Here is a 12,740-nt window from a genome sequence, read left to right as displayed (position 1 = left end):
TCATTGAACAAAATATGACGATAAAAATATTAAACAATAGACAAATGCGATATCACATAAGTTTTGCAATGACGCAACTTTAACAGAATGAACTAAAATAAATACACGAAATTAAATGAACACCGTTTATTCAAGAAACAAATTTACAAATTCAATATACAAGGATTCGCTTGGAATCCACGGATTATATACATAAATTATACAGGTTCCGAATCGTAATAATACATGTTACAAGTGAGAACAGTTAACGTGAACAACGATAACATTTACATATCATCTATGAATGAAAAGGCACGATTTAATCATTGGAGAAATCACAATTTTCATAAATTAACAATTATAATGACGTCAGCACTTTTAGGTTTCAATGACATCAAAATTTAAATATAAATCAATTTAAATACTAGGAAAGGCAACACAAAATTAACAAAGGAATAGTAGAAAATATCGCGTAGGTATTAATCATTATTTAATTTTGTGTACAATGTAAATGTAAGACGGAGACAAAAGGAAGGTTAAATAAGAGGAATGCATAAAGATAAAGTTCAATAAATAATTTGGTATCTTATCGTTCGTTCGTACTTGCCAATTTAATTTCCTCATGGCCAATACCGTCTGCAATATAGTTTTGACCTAACAAGCAAAAACTACTAGATTTTTACTACGCAGGTCATGTTACCAAAACTAATTCACAGACTATTGTAAGCACATAAGAATTTGTATTTAAAATCTCAATCTACCAGACCATTATTTAAATCTAATTTATTGTACTAGGTTTCAGATGGAAGAAATATAGTGAGAAGAAGTATCGAAAGAATAGGTGATCTGGTGAAATCGGATTGCTTTCGTTGGCAAGTTTCTAAGGGCACAATTTACAACTAAATGTTTAACGAAACATTTCAAAATTGTGATGTGCTGAGTGGTGGCTCTTAATAAATGCAAGTAAAAGCGAAGAAGGGTCAGTTTGACAAAGTTCCTTCATTTTTAGGACCTACTTAATTATTGGAAGTGTTTTTATGTTTTTTTTTCTACTTATAGTCGTCGACGAAAGGACGGCTGATTTTAACCTTGCAATTATAACCTAAACAATAAATGCCTCACTCACATGTGAACTACTTTTGGTGTACTTTTCCCTCGCAGCCAATTTAGAAGAACCGTTGACGTACTTTGAGAATCCCGAGCTGAAATCAACATGAATATTATTATAAAGAGTTTTTATTACCAAACATATAACATAACCTAATAAGTGGTAGATAACATAACTATTTCGTAATCATTAAGAACTATAGTGAAATGATTTGCCAATAAAAAATAGCACGTCAATATAAAAATATACCAAGAAACTATATATATCAGGCATTTTTAATGGACGCAATATAGTTTTTTATGCTTATAACTTTAAGCACACAAGAATTAAGTCTATTTTATATTTAGATAGATTAAGCGTACATATATTAGGCGTACGACGAAAATACATAGGAAAAGTATGGTTAAAATAATTTCACTTACAGAGCGTGTGGTGCGCTTGCGCTAGCTGGTCGACTGCCTCAGGCGGCAGGTTGGCCACGTCCCGGCTCAGCAGCCGCAGGTCCAGCTGCCGTTGCTCGCTCTCCTGCCGGAACCGTACATCGCGGCTATGCTTCACACTACGCAGCTCCGTCAACCTGAAATATTACACCGTATTATACACGTGTCAGACTAGTTTTCTAAATCTTTCTTGTTTAAATTAAGGACGTCACTCACTTAGCCTGCAACTTTGGTTTCTCGCCCTCCATTTCACTTATACTGCTGCTTCTTGACGTCTGTCCGCGATGCGTATCAACAAACTCCTTTTCTATACTAAAGCTCGGCAGTTCAGATATTGTTTCTTGACTAGAGTTCATCGACTCCTCCAATCCTGCAATTCTCGCTTTGTTTTTCATTTCTTCGTTGGACCGGAGACTGTCTGATAGCCGCAATTGTAAGGTATCTCTTTCCTCCAGCAGCTGAGTTAGCTCCATGGTGAGTTCCTCGCACCTCACATCTCTCTGGTGTAACATGTAGAGGGCCAAGTCTAGCTCAGCCCGTGGCACCGCGTCCAACAGGTCTTTGCTCATAAGGTTTTCGCTTTGTTCACCTTCAGTACCAGGTTTGGTATCAGACGCAAATGAAACGTGTTTTTGAATTTTAGCACTAGACGACCGCAATAAGTTTTGTAAATTCGTTATTTCGTCATTAAGCCCGACTATTTCTATTTCCTGGTTTTCTAAGGCGGCTTGCATTTCTGCAGCCTTCATGGAATTATTTTCTAACTCCTTGTTCAAGTCAACTATCTGTTTGTTTAGATTTGTACACTCAAAAATTTTATCGTTTAACGCTGCAAGTATACTCTCTTTTTCAGCATTTGCTTCACTTATCGCTTTCTCATGATGGCTGTCTCTTTCGTGTATTTTTAATCTTAGAACTGCTAACTCGGATTCTTTTTCGTAACTTAATTCCTCTATTTTCTTTTCATACTCGATCAACTGCCGTCTTACGTTTTCAAACTCCTCGTTTCTTTGCGTCAGTGTAATAGTATAGTCATGGGTTTTCTGATATATTTCGCTCTCTTTCAGTCGAAGTTGATTAGTCACCTCGATAACTTTCTCTTCGGCTTCTTTTATCTTACCATTTAAGTCTTCAATTACTTGGTTTAGTCCATCATTATTGGATTTAAATATCATAAGCTCGTTTTGTATATTCTTAAAGGTTTCCTCATAAGTCTGAGTATTTTTATGACTATTTACAGTAAGTTCTTGAATAACTTTCTCATATTCTTCTTGTTGTTCTAATAATTTATTTTCTTGAGCAACTTTTTCGTCTTCTACCTCCGAACGTAACATGTCTAACTGGTTCATGACCTCGGCATATTTTGTTTGTAAATTCCTTACATGCTCTTCTTTATCCTCTAACTTATTTTGTAATGAGGTAACTTGTTCAATAACAACCAACTTACTTGTTTCTTCTTGGTTAGAAGACTGTACGTTTTCTAATAACTGTTCATATTTAGCTTCGGCCGTATTTAATTGCGTTCTTAAATCAGTTTCAATCTTTTGGAAGTCTGCTTCCCTTTGCGCTAGATGTTGCTTCCATAGTTCCGCAATCTCGAAACCTCTCTGATCTATTGCACTGGACACAGATGAACGCAACTCGGCGACAGTAGACAGTAAAGTATCGTTTTCAACGTTCAATTGCTCGATTTTTGCATTAAGTTCAGTAATTTGATTCTGATACTCTTTGGACTTTTGAATCGAATTTTCATTTTCGGATTCTAATAGTGATATTTTGGCATTTGCATCATCTAAATTATGTTTTAATTCTGCACAATACTGCTCGATTGAACTGTACTTTTCAGCCAGAGCCAAACTATCCGCGCTTTGGAATTTATTTAAGTTCTGCTGCTCTTCGAGGAAAATTATCTTTGATTTAGAATCTTCCAGTTGAGTTGACAAAGAAGAGATTTTGTCTTCATCGTCGGAACGTAATTGTTTAAGGGATAGTACTTCATCTTGTAATTTAGATTGAATGCCAATCCATTCTGCTTTTTCTTTTTCTAAATCATCAAATTGTGTTTTTATTATGTTATACTTCTCGGCATTTTCTGATAAATTGTTACACTGAATTTCAATATTTTGCAATTTTTCTGACAAAGACTCATTAGTTTTCACCAGCAAATCATTATTTTGCTGTAACTGATTAAGTTGACTTTGTAACTGTTCACTATTATGGCTTGCAGTCTTGTTTTGCTGCAGCTGTGTTTGAAGATTACCGATTTCATTCTTCAATAAAGTTTGCTGAGAGAGAAGCTCATTATTTTGAGTGTTTAGCTGATCTACCATAGACTGTAATTCATCATTTTCTTTTTCTATTTTTAGTAGTTCATCCTTAAATTTGTCTTCATCTAGACCTGCAACGGGGGATTTTTGCTCGACTGTTTGGGAGTCTTTGGTCTCCCCACCCCATTGCAAAGTCGAGAGTTTATCATTAGCTTCCTTGAATTTAAATTTCCACAGTTCTATTTCGCTTTCTAGTTTATCCTTCATTTCCATTAATCTATCATTGGCATTATGGAAGACTTCATTTTGTTTTCTTAGCGATTCTTTGTCACGTTTTTCTTTATTAATTTCTGTATTTAGTTCATCGAGCTTCTTTTCTAAATCTTGAACATTAAGACGAAGTTCGTCCTCCATTGCGTTATCGAAAAAGGAAGACTGTGAAACTTGCTTAGCCACTTTAAGCTCTTTGGAGAGCACTTCATTATTGGTTTTAAGCTCCTTTAATTTCTTTAATGCTTTTATAAGTTTTGTGTTATTCGTTTCAAGTTCCGTTCTTAATACTTCGTTATCTCTCTTCAGCTGTTGAATTTGGACATTCAAGTGTGTTACGTCGGGTGATACGTCAACTACGTCTTCACTTTCACCTAAGCCCCAACCTTCATCAGAATTGAAGGGATCCACTTCCGGACCCACATTTTCTTCATCGTCTTTAGTATAACACACATAGGCCTTTTTCGCCACAATTTCTGGTTCCACAACATTCTCTTCTCCCGGTTGTTTTTGGATATGTTCTGAGACTTTCTTAACGACATGTTTGCTTTCAACAGAAGGTTCTTCCATACCAGATACTATTTGCGATTCAAGAGATGAGATATCAAATCCTTTGTTATCACCACTAAGCTGTTCAATAGTAGATGAAATGATCATACCTTCAGTTTTTGGAATATTCATTTCAAACGTCAGTTTCTGATTCTCTTTCAATTCTCTAATTTGTTCTTCTTTTTCAGAGAGTTTGGATTGTAATTCAGTATTATCTTGTTTTAATAAATTCATTGCTAGCTGCAATTGCTCTATTTCGAAAGAAGATGCTTTTAAGTTTTCGGATAATTCGAATAAGCTATTTTCAAGACTTGCTGTCTTCATTTGTTGAACTTGTATTGTGTTACTAAGTTCTGCTATGTTTTGACTCTTGTTATTAACAATAGCATTTAATTTGTTAATTTCGCCTATGTACTGTTCTGTATAATCTGGTGTTGCAGGCTGTTCCTTTTTAGACGACTTCTCCATTAAGTCATGGTTAACTTTATGTAGTTCTTCTATATTGATGTTCAGGTTTTCTATGTTTGTTTTGTATTCCTGCAGTTTATTCTCTAGTTGAGACACGTATTCGTTAACTTTTTCATACTTCTCACTCAATACTTTTTTCTCTTTAATTGCGTTCTCTATTTGTGTGTTAAATTCTGCTTCGAGTTCTTCAATCTCGTGCTTCTTTTGCGAAACTAAAGACTGATGGTCGTGGGTTACTTTCTTTAAGTTTGCTTCAAGATCACGAATCTGTGCCTGGTACTTAGAAACTTCGGGCTCAATTAAGTCGAGTTTATTTGCTTTTTCAAGCATTACATTGTAATGTTCCTGAATTTCAGATAGGGCTTTCCTTAATTTCTGGTTATCTTCATTAAGATGTTGAACCTTAAATTGCAACTCCTTATTTTCGTTATCAATCTCGAATAGTTGCTTCTCAAGAACTCTGTCATGATCCATAAGTACAGCTAGACGACCGACTAACTCGTCTTCTTGACTAGTATATTCTGAGTAAGCCTTTTGCTTTTCTTGCAGCTGAGTGCCTAATTGATCAGCCTTACGCTCTAAAGAATGTCTTCTATCTTCCATAATAGAAATACTTTCTTCAAGGCGACAAATACGACCCTTATACTTGTTTATTTCAGCTTCCAAGTTCTCGATGTATAAGTCTCGTTCTTGCACTTTAGCGTCGTATCCAAACTGTACTTGATTCTGTTGACGCTCATAATGTTCAACTTGATTTGATAACTCGGCTATCTGCATTTGTTTTTGGCTTAAGTCTGCTTCTAAACCAGATATTTTTGTGGTCAAGTTGGCATTATTTCTCTGCTCTATTTCGTGCTCCACTAACTTGTTGTTTAAAGCGTCAATCTGTGATTTTAAATGCATATTTTCCTCTCGAGCAAAGTGCAAGTCTTTGTGTAAGATATTGACTGAATCATTCAATTGAGATATTTCCTGAGATGACATAACAAGTCTTTCTTGGAATGATTTGAGTTCTGTTTGATATTGGTTAATATCTTGTATTTTTTGCTGTTCTAAAGCCACTTTTTGCGATTGTAACCGATTCATCTCTTCCTCGGCATGTTTCAGTTTATCTTGTAAGGCAGGGAGTGTGTCAACTTGAATAAGGAGTTGCTCTAACTGTTCATTCTTAGCACTAAGTTGTTTCTGAGATTCTTCGTAATGTGTCTCTAGTTCAGTGTACATTGCGGACTTCTTTTTAATCGTAACTGCAAACTTCTTTAATTTCTCCATCAGTTCTTTATTTTTCGTCTCTAATGCCACAAATCGTTCAGATGAATTGTCTTTCTCTGACGATAAGTGATTCAGCTTTTCTTTGGTTTCTTCAATTTGCTGTGTTAAATCATTAATTTGTGTTTCCTTGTCCATGATGTTATTACGCAATTTTTCATTTTCTATAGATTCTTTTCTTAGTTGCAATTTGATTTCATGAATTTCTTCATCCCTTTCTTTAGTTTGTAACATTATGGTAGACATTTCTTCGGAATGCTTCTGTTGTTGTACTTGCAATTCTTTAATAATATTTTGCTTCTCATTAAAGGCGTCTTTTAACTTCTTCAATTCTGTTTCGAGGTTTGTATTTTTATTAACAAGTTCTCCTTTCACGCAATGGAGTTGCATTTTCTCTTCATCTAGTGCTTTGATTTTTTCTTCGTTTTCGGCCATCTTTTTCTGATAGACAGCGATCTGTTTGTTAAGCGATTTAACAAGCTCTGCATTTTGGTCTTTGGACTTTTCTTCTTCGAGTAATTCAATAGTGGATTTAAGTTTCTGTGAAACATCATTGAGTTTTGTTATTTGGTTGATGTACTCTGACAGCTCCTTGTCTTTCTGCTGTAGGCTATTTCCATAGTTATACATTTGTTTTTCGTACTCCAACAAAACGTTCTCAAGTTCATTTATCCTCGCGTCACGTGACGCAACATTAACAGCGTATTCTTGATGGACTTTTTGTAATTCCTGTTGTAATAATTCACTAGAATGTTTTAGTTGGAGTAACTGCTGTTCAGATTCCTTGTCCTTCTTACTAACTTCCAATTCTTGTCTCAATTGGTAATTTTCCTCTGTTAAAGATTTTATTTTATTTTCATTAGACACATTTGTCTTTAGTATCTCGTTTTGTTTTTGCTGTTGTTCTTCCATGGACAGTATTTTCATTTGACAATCAGCAATCTCGTCTTCTCTTTCTTTGATAGTGTTTTTCAATTTAAGTATTTCTTTTGTGAGTTGTTTCACTGTTTTTGCTCCTTTGTTGCCCTTATCTCCGGCAGACTTATCATCATGATGTACTTCAGCCTGCGCTCCGTCAGTAATGTCTTCAGCGGATGGTTTCGCTATTTCAGCAGACTCTTTCATTATTTCAATTCTCTCACGCTTCATATCTTCAATTTGTCGTGTAAGCTCTTGGTTCAAATCTTGTATTTCCTGTTTTTCGTTATTTAGCATTTCTATACTATTTTCTAAAATACTGCATTGGTTATTCAGATTGGCTATCTTTTCGAGTAAGGATTCATTTTCTGATCCTATTTTGGCCATTTTCTCCATAACTTCTTGTCTTTCTTGTGTGAATAATTCAATTTTGCTATTTAATTCTTCTCTTTGTTGAATTAAGATGTCTATGTTCTTATCGTTTTGGGAAGAAACATTTTCCTCTTCATGATGGTCATCAGGTTTGTCCTCACTTATGCCTTTGTTGTACTCTTCAAGCTCAAGTTTCTCTTGTGTAGTCAGTGACTCTACAATTTCAATTGATTCTGCGGAACTAACTTTTTCGGCACTTAGTTTTTCGAGTTTGTCTGTTAGCTCCATGTTTTCTTGGATGTAATTCTCTAATTTATGAGCTAACTCATCTTTCTCATCTTGAAGGATTTTAATAGTCCCGTTAAGATGTTCTTTGTCTAATTTAATGTTTTCTATAACAAGTTCTAATTCTTTCTTAGCAGCTATAAGCTCATCAATCTGTTCCTCCATCTGGACGGACTTCATTTCAGTGCAAACATGTTCATTTTGGAGTTGAGATATATCTGCTAATTTATCTTCCATCTCAATATTTTTCTGCTGCAACACATGAAGTTCTAAAACAGAAAAAAAACGATAAGTATAATCATGAGTTCTTGAGAAATCAATCAATAATTTCCGAATGGAATTTTACCTTGAACCAGATCAAACTTCTGCGCTTCTAAAACACTTATGGCTTTGAGTCGCGTTTCTGCTAAATTCTCCATCTCAACCATTTTCTTGTAAATGTCCGAATCAGTCACTGTAATGTTACGAAACATAATGAATAACATTTTGGATGCTGTAATACCTACCAAAAGTAATAATACGACTTTAACTTTGTACACACATCAGGTTCTATTTGGTTTTGACCGACTTCGACTTATCAGGACAGGAAAATATGCAATGGGGCAAAGCACAATATAGCACCCCCGAAAAATAATTTAAAAACACAAGTTGAAAGATTCCAACTATTTAACAAAAATTACAAGGCGAATATGTACGTGTTATTTAGAGATAAGTGTGTAAGTTCAAACAACAATGTACTTTATTGACATTAATCTAAAATCTACTTTCGCCTGGCCATGTATATAAATAAATACTTACATCTGCCACTATCATAATCAACAAGATGTAATTGGAGATTGCCTTTCTCTTCCTCCAATTCAGCCACTTTCTGGGAAAGTTGATGCAACTCTTCATTCAACTTTATTATCTCTGCATTTGAATCTGACACTTTACTGAAGTTTTCAATTGTTTTCTGCAGCTGTTTCAGTTTCAATTTATTGTTCGACTTCACTTTAATCATGTTTTTGTTAGCTGCGTCAATATCATCGTTTAGAATGATGATTTGCTCTTCAGCAGCCTTCAATTTCTCTTCTAGCTCCAGTACCACACTTGATTGACTTACATCAATAGGACTAGATTGTAGGTTAGAATCTTGGTCTTTTACTTCTACATCCACTTGAGCAAGTTTCTCTTTAACATCTTCTGGCACATCAGTACTAACACCAACTTCTACTAGTTCAACAGATATCTTAGGTTCTGGTATCAAGGGCGCGAGTTTTAGTTCAGATATTAACGTATCTTTTTGAGCTATTGCATATTCCTTTTCAAGTATTTCTTTGTTAAGGGATTGTATTACCGATTCTAGGCGTGCGATTTCAGTTTTTGCTGTCTTTTTGTCTGTTTCTTGAGGTAATGACTCTGAGGATAATTGGCTCCAGGGAGATTTTATTTTGGCTGCCGTGTTTCTTCCGCCCTTGCGGGTAGGAAGAGGGCTACCTTTCTTGCCTGGAGCACTACTACTTGGTGATTTAGGTTCAATATTTACAGTTGCCAGTTTGTTTTCTAGTTCCTTGTTTGTTTGCCTAATTTGACAGTTCAATTGTTCCAATAACTCAATCTTTTTCGTCAACTCAGCCATACCAGAAATCTCTAAAGAGCCCTTCTCCTCTTCTACATCGTCCTTTTCTTTAATAGGTGGTTCTTCTACAGCCATTTGCGACAAGCTTTCTATCCTCTCTTGCAACTGAAGTATTTCCTGATTTTTAGATTCTAATTCTTCAACTAATTTGGAATGAGCGACACTAATTTCAAAACGAGAGGTTTCTAAAATAGTATTTGCTTCTTCTAAACTATTAATTTTTTGGTGACTTGTTTCAATTTCCTTTAACAATTTTGATTTTTCTTCTTTCCATTCAGATTCCATAACTATAAAATTTTCTTGCATTTTTGTCATTTGTTGCCTTGTGTCTTCAAGTAAAACTAGGGAGTCTTTTTCTAAAATAAACACACAATTAAAAAGTTTTGTAAAAAATTAAATAACATTAATTTACATGTAACAAAATGCGCAGAGGCCTTAATTTCAAATGAAAATCAAAAAAGTTATATGAGATCTATGTTGTTCTGATAATTCAAATCTTAAAGTAAAGTAGGCTTGTATTGCATTGTCAGCTTACACATATTAATTGTGCATTTTTTCGGAGTCATAGAGACTTACCTTTTTTACTTAAAGTATCCGACATGAGAGTTGTTGCCTTATTTTTAGCTTCAATAATTTGGTCCTTCTCATTTATCATCTCCTGTAGGTCTAGGATAGTAGTTTCCATTGCTTTTATTTTTACTTGCATCACACTAAGACTATTCTCTTTATCCTTTATCGTGTTCATAAGTTGCATTATGTCATTGTTGTCAGCCGCCTAAAGTTATACAAAAATTTAACTTAGAAGATGAAAAGTGCTTTTATCAATGGAAATCCTTTGGAATCATTTATTTTATCTACATAGAAGTTACGCAAAACTGGTTCCATATAAGGTACAATATACAATAGATGAGTAACATTTACAATCTCAATTCTTTAAATGACAATCGTCATTAAGATATAAATTTAAATTTATATATCAGCTTTTAATTGTTTGTGATCCAAATACAAACTAATTATCCAATTCCATGGACTTTGAAAATACTATGTAATATTTAAATAAAAGAATACACTTGTTTAATTGATAAAGAGAGTGGTATGTAGGTTCTAAATATACCTTTTTGACTTCTGCTTTAGCTTCAACCGTTGATTCCCTCCTGATGGTTGTGGGTTTAGTCATGGGTTTCTTACTGATCTCTTTGTACTGTCTTATCCTCTCCATGAGAAGCTCCTTCTGTTTCAAGGTGTTTGCTAAGCTCTCACTAATGCCAGGTACTGAAAATGGTTGTTAAGATGAAGTTATTGTGAACGGACATGTAAAATGATAGAGGATTGTTTTTTTTAATTGGTGAAGTTCGAATTTATTGGATAATTAGTTATTGATAGCTTTATTGATTGTTTATGAAAAAGTCCTTTTATGTTTTATTTATATCTCATGGGTAGACTTTATATAGCCTGTATAGATCATACTAGTGCTAGTTACTATAATCCGGTGCTGTGTATCTTCACACTTACTCCCGGATTGACAATTCCAGATTCAAATGTTTAAAATCTGGGCCGCATATTATTTTGTTCATTTTATTATTAATATTTATCATTTTCTTACTGTTTAAAGCATCCTGCACAGACATAGCTGCGGAGGTGTCAGTGGCCACAGAGTATCCAGTCTTCTCACTCATGGTGGAAGCCATTTCAGAAGCAGTGTCACCGCCATCATCCTCTTCTGGAAATATTAAAGTTTATATTAGTAATCACTTCTTTTGTGAATGCTGGTTAACCAGTAATTGGTGACTGTGTAAGTCTTAGACATAATTATCAATATACATAAGCATTACTGTACACAGAAGCTGTTGGTAAACCTATATAAATACATAAATAAATAATGATGATATTAGTAATAATAAATAAGGAAGATATATTTTATGCCTTTCATAAATTATATGAGTAAAACATTCTAATGTTTAGTCTATAGTAAAAAATAACAGTTCATCAAACGTTAATAATTGAATTAATTTAAATACTCCTTTAAAAAATCAAAATTCTTAATCTTATAATAAAAGTTTTTTTTATGTAGAAATGTCAATTTAATAATGGGTAAACAAATAATATAGTGTTGATACTTATTACTTACCAAATGGTCTTCCAAGTAATTCTGCAGTAGCTTTTCGGTGTTCTTTAATCCTTTTTGACACAAGGGCAGCATTCTCAAGGCATTTCTGAGCACGCTCAAACTTTATTTGCCTTTCAGAAGATGATGACATGCGCTGAGATGTCTATAAGAGTTAAAGTTACATATGTTATTCTATCTTCAACACTGCATTAGATACACAATAAAAGTTTGTTTTGTAACTAATTTACAATATGGCTGATGTTTTGATAAACAGCTGAAAAGAGAATAGTTATTCAATTTCATGGGTTGAATCTTCTAACATCTTATGCATACAGTACATTGTATAAAAATAGTAGCAGCCTCACACATATTGTTGAATTACGTAGTATAAGTAAGTTGTCAATAGCATATCGAAACATTGACGGCCTTGCATTGCTCAATGCTCATGTCATGTACATATAATGTTAGGCATGTTCGTGTCTTAGCCAGTATTTACCTTAGAAGTTTTTACACTTCCTGTGACACTAGACACTTCGCTAGGTGATGCTATATTGCTGTCAGCAGTATCCGATTGTCCCGTTTCAGGGGGATTATTGTTTTTATTGTCCGACATAGCTTATTGCTCTCTGCCAACATTAATAATAGACGTAGAACACGTTGCGCAATCACTATTTGATACACTATATAAAAACCAGTACAAAGAAATAACAGAACTAATATAAATATGTCACTAATTATCAAAATATTTAGCCACCACCACTGAGCACTAATTGCCAATAGTTTGCCTTTACATTTTTTATCCACGTCAGCAGTGGTACTACAGATACATACAGAACAAAATAATGACAGATGTCAGATTTTTGTTGAACTGTCATCAATGCTGCCATACTTCATGCAAGTAAAGATTTTGAATTTTAGCACGATAGCCCATTTTTTAAAAAATTGGAAGATGCTCGTAGTATAATATACGATAGTATTGTAATAGATTTCAGAATATATAAGTCAGCATTTTAGTATATTTAGACAGTTGCAAGTTAAATACAAATCTCTCTCCATCTAACTCATCATTATTTTATATATATATATATAT

General features: G+C 34.0%; 1 protein-coding gene across 1 annotated transcript; it reads right to left on the bottom strand.

Moving 5' to 3' along the window:
• Window positions 1-111: 111 nt before the first annotated feature.
• Window positions 112-12,491, bottom strand: LOC113508037 (protein lava lamp-like). The gene is made up of 10 exons (XM_026890997.1): window positions 12,147-12,491; window positions 11,672-11,813; window positions 11,147-11,263; window positions 10,658-10,815; window positions 10,120-10,318; window positions 8,724-9,899; window positions 8,272-8,379; window positions 1,744-8,194; window positions 1,510-1,664; window positions 112-1,181 (listed from the first exon to the last, which is right to left on the bottom strand). The coding sequence occupies exons 1-10, from the start codon at window positions 12,261-12,263 to the stop codon at window positions 1,102-1,104; spliced, it is 8,703 nt and encodes a 2,900-aa protein (XP_026746798.1). The 5' UTR covers window positions 12,264-12,491; the 3' UTR covers window positions 112-1,101.
• Window positions 12,492-12,740: the final 249 nt, after the last annotated feature.

This window comes from Trichoplusia ni, chromosome 2 (genome assembly GCF_003590095.1).
Source record: "Trichoplusia ni isolate ovarian cell line Hi5 chromosome 2, tn1, whole genome shotgun sequence".
In the NCBI taxonomy this organism is placed as follows: Eukaryota; Metazoa; Arthropoda; class Insecta; order Lepidoptera; family Noctuidae; genus Trichoplusia; species Trichoplusia ni.
The sequence above is the reverse complement of the archived record's forward strand: the minus strand, read 5'-3'. Positions and strand labels throughout refer to the sequence as shown.

Excerpts from the sequence above, each read along its gene's own strand:
- LOC113508037 (XM_026890997.1), bottom strand. The coding sequence starts at position 12,263 with ATGTCGGACAATAAAAACAATAATCCCCCTGAAACGGGACAATCGGAT. Across the intron at positions 11,814-12,146 it reads GAAGTGTAAAAACTTCTAAG|ACATCTCAGCGCATGTCATC; the intron begins GTAAATACTGGC and ends TAACTCTTATAG. Across the intron at positions 1,182-1,509 it reads GCAAGCGCACCACACGCTCT|CTCGGGATTCTCAAAGTACG; the intron begins GTAAGTGAAATT and ends TGTTGATTTCAG.